General features: G+C 35.9%; 1 protein-coding gene across 4 annotated transcripts in view; it reads left to right on the top strand.

The window, feature by feature from the left end:
* The first annotated feature begins 1,397 nt into the window (after nucleotides 1-1,397).
* Nucleotides 1,398-25,919, top strand: part of ZNF638 (zinc finger protein 638) — a 69,455-nt gene continuing 44,933 nt past the window's right edge. For 2 of the 4 annotated variants that reach the window (XM_081254481.1, XM_081254480.1), the window contains exons 1-7: nucleotides 1,398-2,908; nucleotides 7,309-7,370; nucleotides 13,478-13,516; nucleotides 14,260-14,552; nucleotides 15,703-15,977; nucleotides 17,367-17,513; nucleotides 18,504-18,626. In XM_081254481.1, the coding sequence (XP_081110607.1) occupies nucleotides 1,598-2,908; nucleotides 7,309-7,370; nucleotides 13,478-13,516; nucleotides 14,260-14,552; nucleotides 15,703-15,977; nucleotides 17,367-17,513; nucleotides 18,504-18,626 (2,250 nt within the window). In that variant the 5' untranslated portion in view covers nucleotides 1,398-1,597. The remainder of the gene's footprint in view (nucleotides 2,909-7,308; nucleotides 7,371-13,477; nucleotides 13,517-14,259; nucleotides 14,553-15,702; nucleotides 15,978-17,366; nucleotides 17,514-18,503; nucleotides 18,627-25,919) is intronic. The other 2 variants (XM_081254479.1, XM_081254478.1) reach the window with 2 other exon arrangements.

Raw genomic sequence — 25,919 nt, 5'->3', positions numbered from 1 at the left:
GGCCTGTGAGCCGTGGCCGCTGAGCCTGCATGTCCGGAGCCTGTGCTCCGCAGCGGGAGAGGCCACAACAGTGAGAGGCCCGCATACCGCAAAAAAAAAAAAAAAAAAAAAAAAAAAGTGTTTTAGGGATATTAATCAGTAACGACAGAATGAATTGGGGTGGAGGCCAGCTGTGGTATAGAGTGATGAGAGCTTGCAGTAGGGTGGTGGTGGTGGTGAAAGGAAAAAGGAAAGTATATATTAGAGACATTGACAGGAATACGCAGAATTTTATGATTAGTTAGAAATGGAGAATAAAATGTTTTTGAGCCTCATTAACTAAAGGAATTGGTGTAGAGAACAGAGGGTTGAAAATGGATAGTTTTGGGAGGAAGTTCCAAAGTCAGTAAAAACAGTAGCTAAAAGTTGGCATAAGGGAGAGAGGTTCTGGCATTTTTTTTTTCCTGTCTTCATAGATAATTTTATTAAATAGTCCTGGGGTTAATGAAGAATCACATGTCTTAACTGAAACTATATTTTGTCTTGGTCCAGAATTTTATAACTTTGTCAGAAACACGCAGTTAATAAGTTTAATCAGTTTAAAAATTTTAAATCATCCTAGCAAGCTGTTTCATCTTATTACAGTGTTTTATTCAGAAGCCTTAACCTAGGCTATTCTACATTTTAAAAAATTTGATAAACACATGTTTAGTAAGACCTTGTTATCTGAAATCTTTCTTATCCCAGTTCCCTCAAAACTCTAGAAGATACTCATAAAACTCAACTCAGACATTCATGACCTCTTCCAGAAATAAATCCTTTTATGATGCTTTTTAGCATTGTTGTAATAATGAAAAATTCTATTTTGTTTTTCTTGTTAGATTGCTTGCACTTTGGCAGGAATCATGTTTTATTTGGCTTGAAAACTCCATAATGACTGTCACATTAGACAAAAAATGTTTAATAAATTGAATGATTCTGAACTCATTCCTTTCCACTAAAATCAAAAAGAAGGGGGAAAAATCTATGATGATAAAGAAACAACTTCTGAGAACTTACTGATCACAGCAACTGAATGTATATTCTCACCCCATCCCCCAGTGGCATGCAGGATTTGGACACTTCTAAGAAGTTTTAAAAGGAGTTGTAATTGCCGCTCAGCACCTAGGACAGCACCCAGTGCAACACAGTGTACATGAACTCTGGCTTGAGGTTTGGGGTTTGTGTTCTGGATTCGGGAAAGAAAAGAAGAGAAAGTTTTGGGGAAAGTTTAATATCCTCGTAAACACCCTAAAAGTGTATGAAATGCAGAATGGTTTCATGGCTTTGTTTCAAAATGTTTTACACTGGCTGTAGAACCCACTTCATGAAGTAGTTTGAGTTAAAATGATCTAATATTTGTGTTTTAACTTTCAGCTTTGTGTTATTCTTGGAAAATTTCGCACCACTTGTGAATTCCTTGAACCTGGGCATTGCAAACCCACTTCTGTTGGGCCCATCTCCTTTGCACTTTGCTCAGATTAAGACTCAGTTGGCGCTTCAGCAGCTGAATGCCGTTGCCTCACATAGTTCAACACCACCTTATACTTTATTAAATCAGGCTTTCTTGAAAATAGCCATGTCGAGACCCAGGTTTAATCCTCGAGGAAACTTTCCACTTCAGAGGCCACGAGCACCTAACCCTTCTGGGATGAGGCCTCCAGGACCATTTATGAGGCCTGGATCTATGGGTCTTCCAAGATTTTACCCAGCAGGGAGAGCCCGTGGGATACCACACAGATTTGCTGGCCATGAATCTTACCAGAACATGGGACCACAGAGAATGAATGTTCAGGTAACTCAACACCGAACTGATCCAAGATTGACCAAAGAAAAATTGGATTTTCATGAAGCACAACAAAAGAAGGGGAAGCCTCATGGTAGCCGGTGGGATGATGAGCCACATATGTCTGCATCAGTGGGAGTGAAACAGAGTTCTGTAACGCAGGTTACAGAGCAGAGTCCTAAAGTACAGAGCCGCTATACAAAAGAGAGTGCCTCAAGTATCTTAGCAAGTTTTGGATTATCTAACGAAGACTTAGAAGAGCTCAGTCGCTATCCTGATGAACAACTAACTCCTGAAAATATGCCATTAATTTTGAGGGATATAAGAATGCGAAAAATGGGGCGCCGCTTACCTAATTTACCTTCTCAGAGCAGAAATAAAGAAACACTTGGTAGTGAGGCAGTCTCGAGTAATGTGATTGATTATGGGCATGCAAGCAAATATGGCTACACAGAAGATCCACTTGAAGTACGTATTTACGATCCTGAAATTCCAACTGATGAGGTCAAGAATGAATTTCGGTCACAGCCAAGCATTTCTGCATCTGTTCCTGCTCCAAATGTGATATGTAATTCTATGTTTCCTGTTGAAGATGTGTTTCGACAGATGGACTTCCCCAGTGAGTCCTCCAATAATCAGTCCTTTTTCCCAGTTGAGAGTGGAAGCAAGATGTCAGGCTTACACATTTCAGGACAGTCAGTCCTTGAACCTGTAAAATCTGTCAGCCAATCCATTAGCCAGCCAGTTAACCAGACAATGAGTCAGTCTCTGATTCCTCCTCCTATGAACCAGCAACCGTTTTCATCGGAATTAATTTCAGCTGTAAGCCAACAAGATCGGATCCCACGTGAACCTGTCATTAACTCATCTAATGTACATGGATCGGGAGGAAGTAAAAAGAATTACCAGTCAGAGGCTGACATCCCCATTCAGTCTCCCTTTGGGATTGTGAAAGCATCATGGCTACCAAAGTTTTCACATGCTGATGCCCAGAAGATGAAGAGACTTCCAACTCCTTCTATGATGAATGATTATTATGCAGCGTCTCCAAGAATATTTCCACATTTGTGTTCTCTGTGTAACGTAGAATGTAGTCATTTGAAGGTGAGTGTTTTTAAAGATCACTGTATCATGATACTCAGCGCCCAAGTTTCCTCTAAATTCTCATGTATGCTGGTGTTAACTAGTCATTAAGGAAAAGGCAGAAATTTTGATTGCAACATCAACACTTAGTTATAATCTTAATAGCCTGGCCTAAGTACTGAATTGGGTGTTAGGCTTTCTGTATTCCTGTGACTGGGCACACCACATGGGTCTGTCCATTTATTTTGAGCTTCTGAGAAGTTATCCCAGAAAATGCAACATAAAATTGATATGACGTAAACCGTACTTATAAGACAATGTCACATGAGTTACCTTTATCTAAATAAGAGAATCTGTTAGTATAAAAATAAAAACTTGGAATAAAACACTTGTACTGCACACTTTTAAGAGACAGTCTATTGTAGCCTTGCATGTATCTATCGGTCTTGAGCTAAAGACAGTTAATGTTGACTTAAATATTTTCTGATTCTGTCTGAAATAGGATTTTTAGCATTTCATGAGAAGGAGCTTCCTAAAATAACTTAGTCCATAGCAAAGTTGAGTCAAGATGAATTATTCGGACCAGCTGTGGGCTCAGAGCATAGATTATAGAATGATAGAACTTTAGAGAGAAGAGTCTTTAAAAAACAAAGAAGCCTTGGGTGTCTTCATGGTTAGTATAGTTAGAATGAAGTGTTTTTCAGAGGTGCCGAAGAGTAATGTAGACTCTACAGTTTGATAGTAATCATTGGTGGATTTGAGTAGAAATTTCCAAGTATGTTTTATTTACTTACATATGTTTGGAAACCACTGTTTCTTCTATTTACTAATGTGATTTGAAGATGTATATTATTCAGTGGTCAGGAAGTGGTCAGGAAGGAATGTACTTCCCATGGGGAAAAGGCCCATGATTGGCCTTTGATTCAAGGCCATAGCATTGGTTGTATACTTTGAATAGGCTTAAAAGTCTTTCGGTGTTAATTCTCTTGTTTTTTCTCCTTCCAGTGCTGCCCTTTTATTGTCTTTCTATTACCCACTCACCAGGTTTCAGCCAACAAGAATCTGATACCTAAAACTGATGCTTTTGTCATAAAGGTTAACGCCAACAAAGGAAATCAGCATTCTACCTCATTTTAGCCATATTTGCTGAGTTCTAATAAAATAATAATTGCCTTGCCCTATCACAGGGGATAGCAATAGCAAAGTCTTGAAAAATCTCCGAATAATTCATAGCACTTAGTTAAAATCTGTAAGTAGTCCTGGCCTAAGTACTGAATTGAGTGTTAGGTCCCCTGTATTCTATTTATTTTGAACTTTCAGTTAGTCATGATAAATCCAAGAAGAATATCTTAAATGTTTTAATTTTTTATCTGGTGAATAGAAAAGGTATACATTTATTCAGTAACTATTTACTGATTACTAGTTTTGTACATGACTATATTAGGTGCTGGGATGGAAATAAAGAACTATATAAAGTTTACATGTTGTTCCTAAGCAGTTTTTACAGTCTTGCTGAGGAGAAAAATTATATACCTAAAGAATTTTTTAAAAATTGGAGGGTAACAAATGGTTCATAATTAACTTGTTTAGATATGCTGTAGGGGGAGAGATGTTTAATATTTCTATCTTGATTGCAGACTTATATCAGTTGAGGCTAGCATTGTCAATTTACTGACACTTGTATATTTAGCAGTATATAATTAGAAAGTATAATATACTTTCTGACATCAGAAGACTTCTGTATTCTAGTTAAAGAAGACTAATTGAGTGACTACTGCACTAAGTCTGTCTGGATTAGAGTGGTCTGGGAGGGAAAACTTCATGGAGTAGGTTGAAGATGGGTCTTGAATGATGAGTAGGCTTAGATATACCCAGGGAAGGAGGGATGACATTTCAGATAGGAGCAACAACAGTAAGTTTGAGGGGCCTTGAAAAGCTAGCCTAAGGAGTTTAGACTTGAGGTGAGAGGCATTAGGAAGCTAATTAAGGTTCTTGATACGTGAAGTAACACATTAAAAATGTATTTCAGGGAGATAAATCTGACATGGGTACAAGATGAATAGAAATGAGAAGAGATAAGGTAGGGCACCTAATTTGAGAGTTCCCTGGTTATTCAGGTGTAAGTTGGTGAAAGTATGGATTACTATGATAAAAGTAAAAATTAGAGAGGAAAAGAAATCATTTAATGATTATTAGAATTCACAGAGATTGATTGCCATTTTAAATGAACAGATACCTTTTAATAGTCAGAACAACACAATGGACCTAACTAATGAATTCTTCACTACTGGATGACAAATGATAGGGATTTGCGAACATGGACTTAGGTAGTACAAACTACCTCTCTTGTTTCTGTGATATATCTTGCTGCCTTGTAAGTGTGCATGTATTTGACATTATAAATATGTAACCAATAAATATAAATTACCAACTGCAAATTTTTTCTTGCTAAGTAATATCTGACAGTATGTTCCCCATCTCTGAGTCTTTAAAACTATAGCCTGAAAAAGACAACAAGAAACTGTGAAATTATTTTTTTTCTAAATTGGGTTTCAGACAGAGGAGGAGCCGACCTTAGTTTAGAAGTCACGTCTTTTTGACTGTCACAGTTGGTTTAGAAGCCATGTCTTTTTGACTGAAATAATTCAGTTTGAGAAAATACTGACAAAAGATTTTTGAAATAGTTGGTGGGTAGAGAGTGAGCTCTGATATGGGTAGGCATTTTCACAGTTTGATTCTGGGCCCACTCCAGTCCTTGTAGCATCTCCTGCTTAGTAGATAATTATCACTTTTTCTCTGGAGAGGAGTACTGCTCTTGGACCCTTGTCTTACTGGAGAGTCTAGAAATTGGGGTGGTGTACATATATTTATTGAGCTTAAAAGCGAGTGATGTCAGTGAGTAAAGCGGGCCTGTTAAAAGGGTGTGTGTGTGTGTGTGTGTGTGTGTGTGTGTGTAGAACTGGAGAGAGTATGCCTTAAGTAAGTTAGCTGTCAGCATCACCTGATGGTTGCTATATCAAATACATGTCTAGTATTAATTACATCTTCATATTTTTTCAAGAAAAGCTGGAAATCTCTGGATTTTTAAATATCGGCAACTTATTCAAATAAAACACTTTGGTCCAAATAAATCATGCCCAACTTGATACCTGCCAGTGTGTCTGATGTAAACAATATCCAGTTAATGTCCAAGACATGGGTTTAACAGTACTAAAGACTCTTAACTGCCAATCTCTTCTAGCTTTCTAAATATTTGTATCACTGAGCAGGATATACAGACATTTCTTTTTTGCAATCTACAATGAGTTTCATGGCTTAATGAAATAATTTAGGGTTTGTCATAACCTGCTGCTGAGCATTGCAAATAGCATGCACTTATTTTCAAATAGTTCTCGACAAGGCAGATTCCAAAATTAGTGTCAACTGTTGTTTTTAACTCTGGATATTTCTAGTTCGTCTTTGGCAATGACAAACTAAAATGTTTTTGAAATGGAAATGAATAACATTTTCCTCAAGGAAAGCATTAAAATATGGAACTGTTCAGGAAGTTTTCTGCCTTTCCAAATGTTGGAGAAACAATAAAACATTGAGTAATATACACATTGCTTTTAACTAACTGTTTCATTTGGGAGACTGTATCTTTGAAAACTGTATTGCCTTAAAAAAAAAAATCAGATGTATCTTCCAGGAGCTTTTTATGGATACGGAATGTAACTTTAGGGCAGCTTTGTGACACATGAAGTTATGTATAAGAAAGCATTTTGTTCATTGTAAAGCTCTATATGTAAGGGATATTATGTCTTTGAAATGATGTTACTTTGCATTATATCCTGAAAATAAATTAGATTTGATCAGCAGCATTTTTTCATATTTTTACTAGTCTTATCCTTTGCCAATACATAGTGAGTACCTTGTTTGGAATAGTATTAGCCTAAGAGGCAGGATTTTTTGTTGTTAATGTTGTTAGCTTCAATTTTAGAGTTGTAAGGCATTGAGACTGTATTTTAGAGACTGTGTTTTAGACTATATTTTATAGAATGATACCATTCTATTTATAGAGTTTTTGGTGTTGTCTGTAGTAGTGTTTTATATTTGAGATGAGCTATTTCTGATCCATGCTTTTATTTTCTCCAAGTTTACATGTATATTTGACTTCAAAACGAGTATCCGTGGGTATGATTTTAAAAATGTTTTCTATACTAAAATGTTTTAAAATGGTATCAGTGAGTTGGTATTAAGTGCTTTTGTTTGGAGGCCTTTTATTTTTGTTTGTGAAAATTTTATTGTAGCCAAATGGTATTTATAACTAGATTTGGTTAATTTTTGATAAAACAAAGTATGCTGTGTCACGTTAAAAAGCCTAATTTCATTAGTCAAATAAGGGATGTTCTAATTTGTGCACTTTTCTCCTTTTACAATAGGATTGGATTCAGCATCAAAATACATCTACTCATATAGAGAGCTGCCGACAGTTACGTCAACAGTAAGAACAATTTTTTCCTTTTTTATAAGTAGCAAATTTACAAAATAAATAATGTTTCAGGTATGACTGCTTAATACCTTTAGTGTGGTACTTTGGAGAAAAAAATTTTTTAGAAAGCTATTGTCTATTTGAAATATTAATATAAAAATATATTTAATCTTTTTCCCAAAGGAGAGAATTAAATATGATCCTTTCTTCTGACTCCTTCCTAATTTAATCCCAGTAGGTAACTTTAGTATCATTGGTTCATTCCTGCTGGCTTGCCTTCCCTTGGGATGGTTTATCTTTTTCAGAGCACATAGTCTACCCTTCTCCTATACTTCTTCCCCCTCATCCCCACCCCTTTCCCAAAGGATAAAAAACTAAAAACCACCCAAACCAAACACTAGTCTTTAATTTCAGGTCTAAACCTCTCCTGGTTTAGAACCTATATTCAGAAAAAACCTTAAGTAGGAGATGAACAGGCTAGATATGGTGCTTCCTCAACATTGGTTCTTCAATTCGTTGACCTTTTCCTTTTTTAAGACAGGGCACCTATGAAGGTGAAAAGTGTGATATTAACAGTATTCTCTAATATCACCTGGAGTTACATAAAATTGTGCTCCTTTTAACATCATTAAATATGCTGATATAGTTGTGTGTCAAATTCCTGGTCACTACACTGATGATAATAACATGTTCTTGAGCAAATGGATTTGTGGCAGCTATTTTGGTGTTTTGTTGTTCTTTATGAAAATATCAACAAAATTTTTTGAGATTATTCAGGACTCTTCTAGTCATATGTGATAAACCTAACTCAGACTAGTTTTTTAAAGTAAGGAAATTTATTAGCTCATTTAACTGGGAAGCTTAAGGAGTGTTTCTAGTTTCAGGAACAGCTGAATTAGATGCTCAAACAAAAATCAGAGTGTCAGAAATATTTTCATTTCTTGGCTGTTCTCTTCTGCTTTAGCCTCAGGAGAAAGGCACACTTTTCTCCACAAAGCAAAGTGACCCCCTTAGTTCCAGACTTAAGCGATATGTATAGTTAGCAATTCCAGGAGTTAAAAAATAAATAAAAACACTTCTTTCCTCATAAATTCTGCAGAAGTCCTTGGTTTGACTCTTTTGGTTCACTGTGGGTTGGTTGTCTATCTCTAAACCAGTTATAATGGTTGCAGGAATAGGGTACTGTACCTCGGTTGGTGTCATGTGTTGAGTGTGATATAAGCCCTACCTTAATTGTATAGACTAATAATAGAGTTGCTTACCTGTATAGATGTGTGCACACAAACATCGGTTATCATGCGGAGATAATTTGTTACTTGAATTGGATAGGCCTTACTGCCACTTAAGTGGAAGATCTCTCCTAAGCCACAAATTTTCCCACAGATACCCAATGGGATGTCTCATTTTTATGAAGGTAAGGTATTTAGGTGGGAGTTAGTTAGTTGCTGTAGGTAGGCATTAATGCTAGTAAGAGGATTCTAGCTACATGCACTGCCATTAATTTACTACATCAAATGGCATTTATACCTATTTAAAGACTTCTGTGTAGATAAGCCTTTTTTTTTTTTTTAATGCACACAGGACCCCGATTTTTTTTTTTATATATATATTTTTATTTTTGGCTGCATTGGGTCTTTGTTGTGTGTGGGCGCTCTCTAGTTGTGGCGAGCGGGGGGCTGCTCTTCATGGCGGTACGTGGGCTTCTCATTGTGCTGGCTTCTTTTGCTGCGGAGCACGGGCTCTATGCATGTGGGCTTCAGTAGTTGTGGCTCATGGGCTCTAGAGCGCAGGCTCAGTAGTTGTGGCCCATGGGCTCTAGAGCACAGGCTCAGTAGTTGTGGCACACGAGCTTAGTTGCTCCGCGGCATGTGGGATCTTCCCGGACCATGACTCGAACCCATGTCTCCTGCATTAGCAGGCGGATTCTTAACCACTGTGCCACCAGGGAAGTCTCCAGGATGCTTTTAAAGCATGTGCTTTCCATGCCTGCTACTTCATTGCTTGTTTTACATTTTTATCTTTTTCAGGTTACGTGCTCTTGAATAGTTTCTTTATGGCTTTCTGTCTATTGCAAAAAAAAATTTAACAAATATGTTAGATTTGATTAGGTGCTTTGGATCTTTCCATGGCAAAATATATGCTACTTCATTCTTTTTTTTTTTTTAAGCTGCGTTGTGTTTCTAAACCTTAATCTGTTCAGTCATTCCTCTGCTGATGTATATTTAGGTTCTTATTCCTTTTCTTAAGGCTGATTATCTCTTCTCTCTCTTTGTCTTGGATCTTTCTGGATTATGACATAAGAGTAATTGGTTAACTTGAGAAAAGATACAGTGCATTAAAGTTTTAGTATTAAAAATAATAAATAATAAGAGCTGTATGCTTGTGTGCTGGGCGTTCTTCTAAGTGCTTTACACAGTGTCTTTAATCTTCAGAGCAACCTTATGAGATATATGTATAATGATTATTTGTGATTTTACCAGTGGGGAAACTGAGAGGCAACTTCCCTACTATAAAACAGCAAATAATTGGCACAACTAATCTGTCTAACTCATGGATCTTCGCTCCTTTTTTTCTCTCAACATTTTATTTTGAAAAGTTTCTAAGCCGCAAAAAAGTTGAAGGGATAATAAACATTCATATAGTCTTTGTCTTTATTAACCAATTATTAACATTCGACATATCTATTATATCTTTATATGCACATTTTTAATATTATAGTTTTTGAAAACTACTTGAAAATAAATTACAGACATTATGACACTTTACTCCTTAATTCAACCTCTGTCTCTTAAGGATAAGGAAATTTTTCTACAGTGGTTATCTGTTATTACCACAGTATAGCACAGTGATTAACAGTGATTTCATAATGCCTTCCAATACATAGACGAAGTTCAAATTTTCCCATTTGTTTCCAAAATGCCTTTATAACTATCTTTGCCTACCCCGCCCCTAACACTTTATTTTAGCATTAATTTTTTTTTATTGGAGTATAGTTGCTTTACAATATTGTGTTAGTTTCCACTGTACAGCAAAGTGAATCAGCTGTATGTATAGACATATCCCGTCTTTTTTTGGATTTCCTTCTCATTTAGGTCACAACAGAGCATTGAGTAGAGTTCCCTGTGCTATACAGTAGTTTCTCACTAGTTATCTATTTTATACATGGTATCAATAGTGTATGTATGTCAATCCCAATATCCTTTTGAGGAGGATATTTTCACAATGGTTGACTGCTGAAATGTCCACAAAAGTTGTCTTAGAATATTCCACATTCTGCACCTTTCTGGGTTTTTTTCCTCTTCATTAAATTCAGGTTGAACATTTTTGTCAGAAAAACTTTATAGGTGATGTGTATACTTATTGCATCACATTGGGATACAGATAATGTTTACTTAGGTCCTTGTTCTTAGCCATTATGTTTATATCGCTTATGTATCATGCTTCTGAAACACATTTTAAAAAACTAGTTAGTACCAAACGTAAAATAGATAGCTAGTGGGAAGCAGCCGCATAGCACAGGGAGATCAGCTCAGTGCTTTGTGACCACCTAGCGGGGTGGGATAGGGAGGGTGGGAGGGAGGGAGACGCAAGAGGGAAGAGATACGAGGATATATGTATATGTATAACTGATGGACTTAGTTATAAAGCAGAAACTAACACTGCTGTAAAGCAATTACACTCCAATAAAGATGTTTAAAAAAACCCACAAAAACTAGTTAGGCAATATACAGGCAGTCCAAACTCTATTTGCAGAATAGTATGTATGCTTTATCTTTCTGCTCTGGGCAGCAGAGACAAGAATATGTATTCTAGCAGTTAACCTAGATCTGAAACATCATTTCACATCTGAAACATCGTTACCCACTCTTGAACTGGAAAGCTCTGGAAATTTAACGACTTCTGTGTGTCGACAACCAGCTATATTTCCAGCATTGTACATAAGAGAAAGCTAAGGCTTACTCATAGTAAGTAACTGGCTTTCAGATACATGGCCATTAAGTGGCATACCTACACTTACACCCAGCTGTGTTTGATTCCAAAGGTCTTGCTTTAGTTTTTTTTTTTTTTTTTTTTTTCTTTTGGCCGTACCACATGGCTTGTGGGATCTCAGTTCCCCTACCAGGGATTGAACCCAGGCCCCAGCAGTGAAAGTGCCAAATCTTAACCAGGAGACCACCAGGGAACTCCCAAAGGTCTTGCTTTTCAACACAGTAACATGAGACCAGAAATGTATCTTCTTACATGGTACAGAGTAACAAAAGTTTTTTAAAATGTAGTAGTAGATGAAACAAAATTGTTCATGTTTTAACAATTGTTGATGCTGGGTGATAGATACATTGGATTGAAGTTAAGTTTTTTTGCCTTCATAGTTTGTCACATTATAGTTGTAAGATGCATCGTGTCTGCTCTTAAAGCAGGAAGAAGTGGGCAGAAGCTTTCTCAGAAGTCTGCCAGTGATTTTGCACCTATGTCTGTCTCATTGGTTTGAACCTATCACTGGCTATCTTCTAAGGAGGCTGGGAAAGCAAATATTTAGCTTTTTTAAGCCTTTGTTGTGGAGGCAGGCATGGGAAAAGAGAGTTGAGAATTGCTTTTGAGTTAACCTGCTAACGATGTCTGAGACAAATATCAACAAATAAAAACCACTTTACTTTTAGTAAGGTTTTGACCTCACTTTATTTTCTTGCCAGGTGACTTGTTGAGTCTGCTGCCTTCATTTCCTTGCCTGGCTCTCCTCTTGGTTACTGAAATTGTATTTTTGAACATCAGTGATTCAATAATTTAATTTAATCACCATTTCCAGTTAACTTTTAAGAGTCCAGAAAATCTAGAAAAGATGAGGATAAAGATGTCTTTTTTTTTTTTTGCTTCTATGATGTTACTCTTCCTCCTACTTTTTCTTTCTGTAATTAACCCTTAATCTCTTTCATTGGTGTATCTTTGTCTGCTTTACTCTTAAGTGTTAGTGTGCATAAGATTCTGTCCTCAGTCCTCTTTTTTCCCCACAAACTCTATTCTCTGTTTATCTCACTCATCCTTAGTAGTATAGCTGATGCCTGATTTCTAAATGTCCCAGCCCTCATCTTTTTTTTTAACCCAGATATTTATTTCCAGTTGTTCTGAAAACATTCTATGTTCCCTTCATTTCAGAAATGTTTATTGTTCCCCGTTGCCTTTTACTTATGTGCAGCCTCCTTAACCTGATTTCAAGGACATTCATAGTTTGCCTCTGAGCTGCCTTTCCAGGTTTTCCCCCTCATAATTGCTTTTCATCACTTCCATCCTGCAGCCGTACCGGTTCCTGGAATAGAACACACGTTTTGCCTCCAATGCTTCTTTTATGTATCACCACTGTATGAAACCTAACCTGATCCATGCCTATTAACAGACCTTTCGCCACATGGCTTGTGGGATCTTAGTTCCCCTGAAAAGCAACCTTTTTCTTTGAATTCTTCCCTGAATCCTCCCACTAGATCCTCTCTTGAGGAGCACTTGGTACAGTGTAAGGGGCACTATTCATGTCTTATTCTGTAGAGTGGTGTCCCCTGGAGTTCTGCAAAGTGGGTGAACTGTCTTTAACCCCTACCTAAGCTTGTGTTTTATACCTCTTCTATACCTCTCAACACTTCTATGTGTACTGCTTATTTTACCTAAATAAACGTCGAGGCCTTTGAAGTATAGGGAATGTGTTTCTTTTCCCTGAATTGCCTAATACCTTATTTATTGAATTAGACACTCAAAATATTTTACTTTGAAGAAAATATTCATATTTTAATATACTAATAAATCACTGTGTTAACTTTGGTTTTTTATCTTTTTAAAATCTTTTTAAAAATACTTTTTAAATTTTAAAAAATTTTTTAAAATTTTTTTGTTTTTAAAATTTTTTAAATTTTTATTTATTTATTTGTTGCACCACATGGCTTGTGGGATCTTAGTTCCCTAGCGAGGGACTGAACCCGTGCCCTTAGCAATGAAGCACGGAGTCCTAACCACTGGTCCGCCAGGGAATTCCCTTAACTTTGGTTTTGAACAGTCCTCTTGATATATTGCAGGGAAAGATTGAGCCTTATAATCTTATTTTAACTGTTCATTAATATTGTTTATTCTCAAAATAGGTATCCCGATTGGAATCCTGAGATCCTCCCATCAAGAAGGTAGTTATTTTTTTTAATAGTGGTATTATTGAAATTTGATTTTCTTTTAAAAGTAAACAAGTACTTTTTTTTTTTTAAGGTACTGTTTTGAATAGAGTCCTGTTTTGACCATTTTTACTTTTAAACAATAGGCAAATGCAACCATCTCAATGAATCTTTCTTTAATTACCCCAGTTTCAGTGTGATAGCTCCCATCTGTGAACTTTTTTTTTTTTAAGTCTGTTCTGAAAATACTTTGTACTTTTATTATTACTTTATGTTTGTGGGATCTTAGATTTGAAGGCTGGGAATGGGGTTCCCGGTTCAATGTGTAGGTACACAAGTACAACAGTCAAAGAAATATTTGTGGATGGCATCATGTTTCAGGAAAAATTGTTGAAAAACATTTGTTTATGTAAGTCATTTCCTAAATTCTTCATGTAATATAATACTTTCAAAACATAATTGGATATAATAGTGGTATAGGAAAACTGCAAGAAATGGATGATGATATTCTTTTGTAAATTAACAAAACAGAGGAATCTAAGCAATGAGAGAGGTGATCATCTGCTCTGATTGTTTCTTACTCATCTACAAGGCTGAATTGCATCATGTCAAACAGGTTTTTGCTTTACGTAAATACATGGTATCAGAATTTGGCATTGTTAATAGTCTGTTTTTAAGAAGATAAATCTGTCATTTAATATAGATTTAAATTTATGTTAAATTGATGAATCTTGTGTTTTTTTTCCTGCACTTTGTAGAAATGAAGGCAATAGAAAAGAAAACGAAACTCCAAGAAGACGATCTCATTCTCCCAGTCCTAGACATTCTAGGAGATCAAGCTCAAGTCACAGATTCCGTCGATCCCGAAGCCCAATACGTTATATGTACAGACCAAGAAGTCGAAGTCCAAGAATTTGCCATCGTTTCGTTCCTAGATACAGATCCAGATCCCGTTCACCGTATCGAATGAGAAATCCATTTAGAGCTAGTCCAAAATGCTATCGATCAGTTAGCCCCGAAAGGACATCAAGGAGATCAGTGAGATCATCAGGTACACTTATGGTTGTGAATAATAAGTACTTATTTTGACAAATTTTTTTAGTTTTTTTGTTTGTTTGAATTTTTTATTTCTATTAAGCTTGAAATGGTGACTTATATACTACCGTCAAGATTTTTTTAAATGTTGACATTTTGAGGTATTTGGCTCAGCTCTTTTTAAAACTTTCAAGGTTTTTAAGAAATGGAATGTTCTACTTTATTAAATTTTAGAATTTCTATATGAAATCCAACCGACATCCCAACCTATTTCCTTCTTCTTCCCTTTATTATGTATCAGAAGAAGTGTGGGAGACTGTATCTATCCACCCAACATCAAACTTAAAAACCAAGGATATACAAACATCTTAGTTTGCTTTAGTAATTGATTATAGACTTGTCTTCGGTGAATTAATTTAAAACATTTCAAAAATTATTCATATTTTCAACCTGTGTCTTTGTATTGGTTTAGTGACCTTTCTGAAAATAGCTCTTACATAATTCTTTTCTGAGATCTTTGCAGAGGTCTGTGAGGTCTTTCCTTTTCCAACTACATGTCTTTGTGAAGCTGGATTTTTCTTCAAATATTTCAGCTGAAATAATGTATCCAGCAGATTGGATGCAGAAGCAGATACGAGAATTCAGACTTTTTTTAAGCCCAACATTAAAGTGTTTGGAAAATATACAGTGGTGCTACTCATCTAACTAATTTTTTTTTGAAGTTAAAGTTTTTTATAAAAATATATTATTATATTAACATAGGAGTTTATTATTATTAAATGAATTAATATTTTAAAAATTCTATTTTAGTTTCTTATATGGTAAACAGTGATAAATTGAACACAAACAAAAGCTCTTTGGAGTCCTCTATTTTTAATAGTGTAAAGGGGTACTGAAACCAAAAGTTTGAGTACCACTGGTATAAGAGAAGCTCACTGAATAAGGGATCTTCATGTTTTTACATCTTCACTTTTGAGTGAAGAATTAAAGAATAATAATTTTGTGTGTGTGTGTGTTTGCCACCTGTTTGGCCTAACAGTAGCTCAATGTGATAAATATTTGGACAGTTGAGAGATGATTCTTTTTTTTTTTTTTTATAATGTGATGAGATGTTTCCTACCTTAAGTTCTTTTCAGTTGAAGTAGTATTTATGTCCTTTTTACTAGACAGAAAAAAAGCATTAGAAGATGTAGTACAACGGTCTGGGCATGGGTCAGAATTCAGTAAACAGAAACATCTCGAAGCAGTTGATAAAGGACACTCACCAGCACAAAAACTTAAAACTGTCAGTGGAGCAAGGCTGTCAGTTAAATCTACGGGCTCTACAAAGAGTGATTCAAATATAGGACATTGTACTCGTTACAAATCAAAGAATCTTGAAGATGACACCTCACCAGAAAGTAAACAGGTGTCTGATAAAGCTGTTTCTCTACAACGTAAGGTCAGTGGTTCTTTGTTACTGGAAGTGTGTGCATACATTTGTTAATATGACAAAGAGAAAACAAAGTTTTCAGAATTTTAAATTTTCATATTTCCAAAAGTTTGAAATTGTGACTTGTTGTATTGATATGGAATATTTATTGGTTTCTCTTCTGAATATAATAAAAGTCCAATAATTAAAGTCCTGTAGATTACAAATCCTAGAGGTTTGGCATTTGATACGTCAAAAGTGAGAACATTTTGACGGTTTGGTGTTTTTGGCTAACCACACAAAAACAGATCCTTGTGATAAGTTTTGCTCCCTGATTGGGGAAATGGATGTAATCAGCAGCATTAATGAGGTTTTATAATCTTTGTTAGTAAGTTATTAGTGAGTCTCTGCTGAGAATTGGTCATTTTTAATCTGTTTTGTACTTTTTGCAGTACAGTTCATAAGTTAAATACTTCATTGTCCAGTGTAGAATACTAGTCTCTTTTCTGAGTACTAACTTATTGGTGTATTTTGATGGTATTGCTTTATTGTATATGTTAATGAAATTACTATTATAGCAGATAATATATAAAGCATCCTGAGACTATCAGAGTAACTCCCGATAGGCCAGACTTTCAAATGTTTATTATATTGTAATAATAACAAGTCTTCAAGTATTTAGGTATACATTGCTTTTAACATTGTCTTAACTTTGAACAACTACAGTTCCCTGCCCCAGAGAGCTTATATTTAGAAGGATAAACTTAAAATAATCAACCTGCAATTACAGGATTTTGAAGAGCATTAATTAGGAAGAAATGTTGAGTACAGGGAATTAATCTCGAAGAGGCTTAATTATTCTGTAACGTTCTTTCATTTTGTTTCTAGACTTCTAGATGGTGGCAGTGGAACTTTTAAAAAGTTTTTTTTTTGAGTCAGTTTTTAACATAGGTGGCAAATTTGATAAAATATATTCAAATTGTATGTAGTATAAATCTTTAAAAATATTATGCCTATCTAGATAACATTTTTAATTACTAGAACACAGAGTAAATAAAGCTATAATTTCAGCTTCACTAGTGATGTGCCATGCAGATTCATACAGAAAAATACTGTTTAATAGTTCTGGACCATTTCATTTCATAGGTCTTGTTTGTTACAAAATGCTTCTAAACAGAAAAGAGCATCTGTGATTGGTTACCCATAAACTCTGACCACTGTTGGGTTTGAGTGGTAAAATGTAAAACATATTTCTTACTACTTTTCTTTGGCCTTTAAAATTTTTTCAAATATGCTAAAAATATGTTGAAAAGACTGCTTAAAGGACTAAGATTAGTGGTAGAGGAAATTATATTGGGTATTATTGTTACTGTACTTTGTCACTTAATTTGGTTTAATTTTCTTTCATCCCAAAAAAAGCTTCGGAAAGATCAGTCTTCACATTATGGTCCCGTTCTTCTTATATCTGAATTACCAGAGGATGGCTGTACTGAAGAAGATATTAGAAAAATATTTCAACCATTTGGAAAAGTTAATGATGTCCTGATTGTTCCATATAGAAAGGAAGTGAGTCATTTAGTCTGTTCTAAAATCCATATAAAGTCATTATTTTATAAAGACTGTTGTTGGATCTTTTAGCTGCTTTTCCTGCATACACAATTGTTAATTGAGTTATGTAAATGTTTGGATTCGAATGAACAATGTTCCTAAATGCTGCTTTATATCGTTTCAAACAGCACACTGTTTTTTTAGAAGAGCACACTTTTTCTGTGAAGGGCCAGGTAATATTTTAGGCGTTGCATGTTATAGGATTTCAGCTATTCACCTCTGTTATACAACTCTGTTGTTGTACAGGTCTCCCTCCCAGTGGGTATGGGATTTGATTTTATCATGATTGCACCCATCCTGCCCCCTCGTTGTGGCTTCTTCAATATATAAATGAATGAGTATGGCTGTGTTCAAAAAAACTATTTATAAAAACAAGTGGCAGGCCATAGTTAGCCATTCATTGCTTTAGTACACCAGTAAGGTCATATTAAAAAAAATGATTTTATCTGTACAGTATTTTTTTACATATGAGTCGTATTCCTATAACTCACATAGTAGAGTTCACCAGAACTACAAACCCTAGGTTAAGCAGAACGTAAAAAAATTGTGAGGTAAGACAAAGGAACATAGTTGGTATTGTTTTCTTTGTTGCAAGAACCCTTAAAAAGGTCAGACTTAACAGCAGCTAGACAAGATCCTGCCTTCTCTTCGATTTTTCAGTGAGCCCTCCTTCCCATTTCTTATTGTTCCATGATTCTGCCATGGACCCATGCTTCCTTCTTACCTTGGTAATGGTGTAGAAATTCTTTCTATAAGGTTAAGTGTCCATTTCATGTGTGAAAACATCCTAAACATCAAATTACACTTTAGCAAAACAAAAAGTGGTGAAAGCAACCAGGACTTGGGGTAATTTCAGTTTTATATTCCACAAAGAAGTATTATATTAGGTCATACAGAGAAATTTAAGGAAGATTTTTTTGACTAAAAGTGGAATACATTTCATTTTAGGCTTACTTGGAAATGGAATTTAAAGAGGCAATTACTGCAGTCATGAAGTACATTGAAACAACACCACTTCTGATAAATGGGAAAAGTGTGAAAGTATGTGTTCCAGGAAAGAAAAAGTCACAGGTAAACTGAATTTAGTTCTTATGTGCTTCATTGTTGATTAATTTTTTGTTTAAGTATGGCACATACAGAAAAAGGCATAAAACAAAAATGTTCACTCCACAGATTAGGTATAAATTCAAATACATTGAACTTAGCAACTTCTTTATGCATACATATATATATCACACTGTAAACAGTATTGAATGATAAGCAATAGACTAGGGGAAAATACTTAACAGAATTAGCAAAAGTCTGTGAAACCTCTACCTAAGTCACAAACTACAACACTGACAACATCCTGGAAGCCCCTTGCGTACTTCTTTTGAATACTTACTTCGGGGCAGAAGGGAGTGTGTAACCCCACCTTGGTTTCTAATACCGTACTTGAGTTTTGCCTGTTTTGAAGTTTCTATAAACAGAATCATAGTGTATATATTCTTCTGGGCCTTGCGCTTCCTTAGAAGTATCAACGTTTATGAGTTTAGTCTTTGTAGATCATTTTCTTTGCTTTAGTTTATATATCCATAGATAATGTCTATAGAAGTACTTAAAAATATCCAGTAAGTTTTGCTTTGTGTATATGTGTTGCTTTTATTTTATTTTCTTATTTATTGAAGAATGCCTGCGTTGGAGCATGCATTTTTCAATTACTACTTTGATTTGGAGATCAAACCATGTTAGTACCTTATAGATTTTCCTTATCCTTTTAAGCTTATATGTGGTGTTACTTCCTGTGAATATACCACAGCTATTTCACCAGTTCCTTATGGATTGCTATTTAGGTTATTTCTAGTTTACTATAAATTGCTATAAATAGGACTTCAGTTAACTTCCTTGTATATGGCTTTCACAGGCCTTTCTTAATGCACTTATGATAGTGTTTTTTAAGGTGATATCTACAGTGGAATTGCTGGGTTATAGGGTATACAGTAATAAATAATATTAGATTGCCTGTTAAATGACTAATAATTTATAGTCTAATAATTTATGTGAGTACTGGTGTTTCTCTATTATCAATGATATCTTAATATTTGCAGTTTTAAAATCCAGTATGTAAAAAATGGTATCTAGTTTTGAGGATCATCTTTAGTTTTGATTTGGGTTGTTTTTTCTTTTTTTGTGTGTGTATCTATGGTAGTTTTTTGGTTTGCTGTTCCCATGAGGTTTTGATATAGCAGTCTGTATATGTACAAGGTTGTTTTAAGTTGCTGGTCTCTTTCCCGCTTGAGAAGTTCCTTTAGCATTTGTTGCAAAGCTGGTCTGGTGGTGCCGAATTCTCTTAGCTTTTGTTTGTCTGTTAAGCTTTTGATTTCTCCATCAAATCTGAATGAGAGCCTTGCTGGGTAGAGTGTTCTTGGTTATAGGTTCTTCCTTTTCATCACTTTAAATATATCATGCCACTCCCTTCTGGCCTGCAGAGTTTATGCAGAGAAATCATCTGATAATCATATGGGTGTTCCCTTGTTGTTTTAATATTTTTCCTTTGTCTTTAATTTTTGTCCATTTGATTACTATTTGTCTCAGCTTTCCTCCTTGGGTTTATCCTGCCTGGGACTATCTGCGCTTCCTGGACTTGGGTGACTGTTTCCTTTCCCACGTTAGGGAATTTTTCAGCTATTATCTCTACAAACATTTTCTCAGGTCCTTTCTCTCTCTCTTCTCCTACTGGGACCCCTATAATGTGAATGTTGGTGCATTTAATGTTGTCCCAGAGGTCTCTTAGACTGTCTTCATTTCTTTTTATTCTTTATTCTGTTCTGCGGCAGCGATTTCCACCATTCTTTCTTTCAGGTCATTTGTGCATTCTTCTGCCACTGATTTCTTCTGGTGTATTTTTAATTTCAGTTATTGTGTTGTTCATCTCTGTTTGTTTGTTCTTTAGGTCTTTGTTAGTTCTTCTAGGTCTTTGTTAAACATTTCTTGCATCTTCTTGATCCTTGCCTCCATTCTTTTTCCGAGATCTTGGATCATCTTCACTGTCATTATTCTGAATTCTTTTTCTAGTAGGTTGGCTATCTCCACTTCATCTAGTTGTTCTTCTGGGGTTTCATCTTGTTCCTTCATCTGGGACATATTCCTCTTCCATCTCATGTTTTCTAACTTTCTGTGATTGCGGTTTCCATTCTGCAGGCTACAGGATTGTAGTTCTTGCTTCTGCTGTCCTCTGGTGGATGAGGCTATCTAAGAGGTTTGTGCAGGCTTTCTGATGGGAGGGGTTGGTTCCTGCCTAGTGGTGGGTAGAGCTGGGTCTTGTCTCTCTGTTGGGCAGGGCCATGCTCAGGGAGACTTGTCTGCTGATGGGTGGGGCTGTGTTTTCGCACTGTTGGTTGTTTGGCCTGAGGCGACCCAGCACTGGAGCCTACAGGATGTTTGGTGGAGCTAATGGCGGCCTCTGGGAGGGCTCATGCCAGTGTGTACTTCCCAGAATTGCTGCTGCCAGAGTCTTTGTCCCCGCAATGAGCCACAGCTGCCCCCTGCCTCCGCAGGAGATCCTCTAATACTAGGCAGGTAGGTCTGACCCAGTCTTTTATAGTCACTGCTTTTTTCCCCTGAGTCCTGGTGTACACATGACTTTGTGTGCACCCTCCAAGAGTGGAGTTTCTGCTTCCCCCAGCCCTGTGGAATTCCTGTTATCAAACCCTGCTGGCCTTCAAAGCCAGTTTCTCTGGGGACTACTCCACCTGTTGCTGGACCCCCAGGCTGGGAAGCCTGACATGGGGCTCAGATTCCAGTTTGTGGGTCTCCCTCCCAGTGGGTATGGGATTTGATTTTATCGCGATTGGACCCATCCTGCCCCCTCGTTGTGGCTTCTTCTCAGTCTCTGGATGTCGGGTATCTTTTTTGGTAGGTTCCAGCATTTTTTTGACGATCGTTGTCCAGCAGTTAGCTATGAACGAAGTGGTGCGTGTATCTTTTTGAATTACAGTTTTATCTGGATATATGCCCAGGAGTGGGATTGCTGGATCATATGGTAATTCTATTTTTAGTTTTCTGAGGAACCTCCATACTGTTTTCCACAGTGGTTGCACCAAATTACATTCCCACCAACAGTATAGGAAGGTTCCCTTTTCTCCACACCCTCTCCAGCATTTGTTATTTGTAGACTTTTTAATGATGGCCATTCTGACCGGTGTGAGGTGGTACCTCATTGTAGTTTTGATTTGCATTTCTCTAATAATTAGCAGTGTTGAGTATCTTTTCAAATGCCTATTGGCCATTTGTATATCATCTTTGGAGAAATGTCTATTTAGGTCTTCTGCCCATTTTTCAGTTAGTTTTTTTGTTGTTGAGATGTATGACCTGTTTGTATATTTTGGAAATGAAGCCCTTGTTGGTCGAATCATTTGCAAATATTTTCTTGTATTCTGTAGGTTGTCTTTTTATTTTGCTTCTGGTTTCCTTTGCTGTGGAAAAGCTTGTAAGTTTAATTAAGTCCCATTTGTTTCTTTTTGTTTTTATTCTGTTGCCTTTGGAGACTGACCTAAGAAAACATTGGTATGACTTATGTCAGAGAATGTTTTGCTTGTGCTCTCTTCTAGTTTTATGGTGTCATGTCTTATGCTTAAGTCTTTAAGCCATTTGAGTTTATTTTTGTCCACGGTGTGAGGGTGTATTCTAACTTCATTGATTTACATGCAGCTGTCCAACTTCCCCAACACCACTTGCTGAAGAGACTGTCTTATTCCCATTGTATATTCTTGCCTCCTTTGTTGAAGATTAATTGACTGTAGGTGTGTGGGTTTATTTCTGGGCTCTCTGTTCTGTTCCATTGATCCATATGCCTGTTTTTGTACCAGTACCACACTGTTTTGATTACTATAGCTTTGTAGTATTGTCTGAGTCTGGGAGAGTTATGCCTCCTGCTTTCTTTTTTTTTCCCTCAGGATTGCTCTGGCAATTCTGGCTCTTTTATGGTTCCATATAAATTTTTGGATTATTTGTTCTAGTTCTGTGGAAAATGTTATGGGTAGTTTGATAGGGATTGCATTAAACCTGTAGATTGCTTTGGGTAGTATTGCCATTTTAACAGTATTAATTCTTCCATTCCAAGAGCATGGTATATCTTTCCATTTCTTTGAATCCTCTTTTATTTCCTTTATTAATGTTTTATGGTTCTCAGCATATAAGTGTTTCACCTCCTTGGTCAGGTTTATTCCTAGGTATTTTATTTTTTGTGTGCGATTTTAAAAAGGTATTGTTTTTTAACATTCCTTTTCTGATATTTCATTGTTGGTGTAAAGGAATGCAACTGATTTCTGAATGTTAATCTTGTATCTTGCTACTTTGCTGAATTCACTTATTAGATCTAGTAGTTTTTGTGTAGAGTCCTTAGGGTTTTCTATGTATAGTATCATGTCATCTGCATGTAGTGACAGTTTTACCTCTTCCCTTCCAATTCAGATATGTTTTATTTCTTTTTCTAGTCCGATTGCTGTGGCTAGGACTTCTAATACAATGTTGAAGAGCGAGTGAGAGTGGGCATCTTTGTCTTGTTCCAGATTTAGCAGGAAGGCTTTCAGCTTTTCACTGCTGAGCATTATATTGGCTGTGGGTTTGTCATAAATGGCTTTTATTATGTTGAGATATGTTCCCTGTAGTCCCACTTCAGTAAGAGCTTTTATCATGAATGGATGTTGAATTTTGTCAAATGCTTTTTCTGCATCTATTGAGATGATCATGTGGTTTTTGACTTTTCTTTTGTTAATGTGGTGTATTACATTGATTGATTTGCATATGTTGAACCATCCTTGTGAACCTGAGATGAATCCCACTTGGTTGTTGTGTATGATCTTTTTTATGTGTTGTTGAATTTGGTTTCCTAATATTTTGTTGAGCATTTTTACATCTATATTCATCAAAGATATTGGCCTGTAATTTTCTTTTTTCGTGGTGTCTTTGTCTGGTTTTGGTATCAGGGTGATGGTGGCTTCTTAGAATGTCTTTGGGAGTGTTCCCTCCTCTTCAGTCTTTTGGAAGAGTTTGAGAAGAGTTGGTATAAGTTCCTTACATGTTTGGTAGAATTTAGCTGTGAAGCCATCTCGTCCTGGACTTTTGTTTGTAGGCAGTTTCTTTGTTACAGATTCTATTTCAGTTATAGTGATCGGTCTGTTCAAATTATCTATTTCTTCTTGATTCAGTTTTGATGGGCTGTATGTTTCTAGAAAGTTGTCCATTTCTTCCTAGGTTGTCAGATGTGTTGGCATATAATTGTTCATAGTATTCTCTTATTGTTTTTTGTATTTATGCAGTATCAGTTGAGATGTCCCCTTTTTCATTTCTTTTTTTGTTTATTTGGGTTCTCACTCTTTTCTTTTTGGTGAGCCTGGCCAGAGGTTTGTCAATTTTGTTTACCCTTTCAGAGAACCAGCTCTTGTTTTTGTTGATTTTTTTTAAAATCTCTATTTTATTTATTTACTCCCTGATCTTTATTATTTCCTTCCTTCAGTTGACTTTAGGTTTTGTTTCTTCTTCTTTTTCTAATGCTGTCAGGTGGTAGGTTAGGTTGTTTACTTCAGATTTTTCTTGTTTTTGATGAAGGCCTGTATCGCTATGAACTTCCCTCTAAGAACTGCTTTTGCTGTGTCCCATAGATTTTGTATGGTTGTGTTTTCTGTCCATTGTTGTTTGTCTCAAGGCATTTTTAAATTTCCATTTTGATTTCCTTGTTAACTGATTGGTTTTTTGCTAGCATGTTATTTAGTCTCCACGTAATAGTTTTTTTCTCGTTTGTTTTCCTGTGGTTGATTTCTAGTTTCATGCCACTGTGGTCAGAGAAGATGCTCAAAATAATTTCCATACTCTTAAATTCGTTGAGGTTAGTTTTGTGACCTAGGATGTGGTCAATCCTAGAGAATGTTCCGTGTGCACTTGAAAGGAATATATATTCTGGTTTTTTGGATGTAGTGTCCTGAAAATATCAATTAAGTCTAACTTCTATTGTGTCATTTAGCGCCTTTGTTGCCTTATTGATCCTGTCTTGAAGATCTGTCCATTGATGCAAGTGGGTGTTGAAGTCTCCTAGTATTATTGTATTCCTATTGACTTCTCCCTTTATGTCTGTTAGTATTTGTTTTGTGTATTTGGGTGCTTCTATATTAGGTCCATATATGTTGATAAGTGTAAAATCCTCTTCCTGTATTGATCCTTTTATCATTATATAAGTTCCTTTAGCCTTCTCTCTAGCCTTTGCTTTAAAATCTATTTTGTCTGATATGAGTACCGCAACTCCCGCTTTCTCGTCATTTCCGTTTGCATGAAATATCTTTTTTCATCCCCTCACTTTCAGTCTATGTGTGTCTTTTGCCCTAAGGTGGGTCTCTTGAAGGCATCATATTGTAGGCTCTTGTTTTTTTATCCAGTCTGCCACTCTATGTCTTTTGATCAGAGCATTCAGTCCACTGACATTTAAGGTAATTATTGATACATACGTATGTATTGCCATTACAAACTGTTTTTCAGTTGATTCTTTGTTTCTACTCTGTTCCTTTCTTTTTCTTTTTGTGGTTTGATGATTTCCTTTTATTTTATGCTTGTGTTCTCTTCTTTTAGGTTTTTGTGAATCTATTGTATGTTTTAAATTTGTGGTTGCCCTGTTTTTCAAGTATGTTAACCCCCTCCTATGTCTGCTTGCTTTAGACTGATAGTCAGATAGGCTCCAACACATTGTAAAAAAAAAGAAAAGAAATCTGCATTTTCTTACTCTCCTTCCCCACATTTTATGATTTTGATGTCCCTTTTTACATCTTCATGTTTATCCTTTTGCTGTTCCTTGTGTTTATCATTGCTTTCACAAATAAGGTGTTTTGTTTTGGTTTGGTTTGGTTTTTTCTTTTTGATGTGTATACTGGCTAATTTAAGTGATTTACCTTCCAATTGTGATTTCCTCCCTCCTATTTCTTCTTGCCTCTTTTCCATTTAGAGATGACCTTTCAATATTCTTTTAGCATAGGTTTAGTATTGCTGTATTCTTTTAGTTTTTGCTTGTCTGAGAAATTCTTTATTTCTCCTCCTATTCTAAATGATAGTCTTGCTGGGTAGAGTCTTTTAGGTTGCAGATTTTTCTCTTTCAAGACTTCGAATATATTTTGCCACTCCCTTCTGGCCTGCAGTGTTTTTGAGAGAAATCAGCTCATAGCCTTATGGGGGTTCCCTTGAAATGAACTGTTTGTTTTTCTCTTGCTGCCTTTAGAATCCTCTCTTTAACTTTTGCCACTTTTATGATGTCTTGGAGTAGGTCTCTGTGGGTTCATATTGTTTGGGACCCTCTGTGTTTCCTGTATCTGGATATCTGTTTCCTTCTTCAAGTTTGGGAAA

This window comes from Mesoplodon bidens (genome assembly GCF_964165515.1).
Source record: "Mesoplodon bidens genome assembly, chromosome: 14".
Classification (NCBI taxonomy): Eukaryota; Metazoa; Chordata; class Mammalia; order Artiodactyla; family Ziphiidae; genus Mesoplodon; species Mesoplodon bidens.
This window is presented reverse-complemented; position numbering and strand designations above follow the sequence as displayed.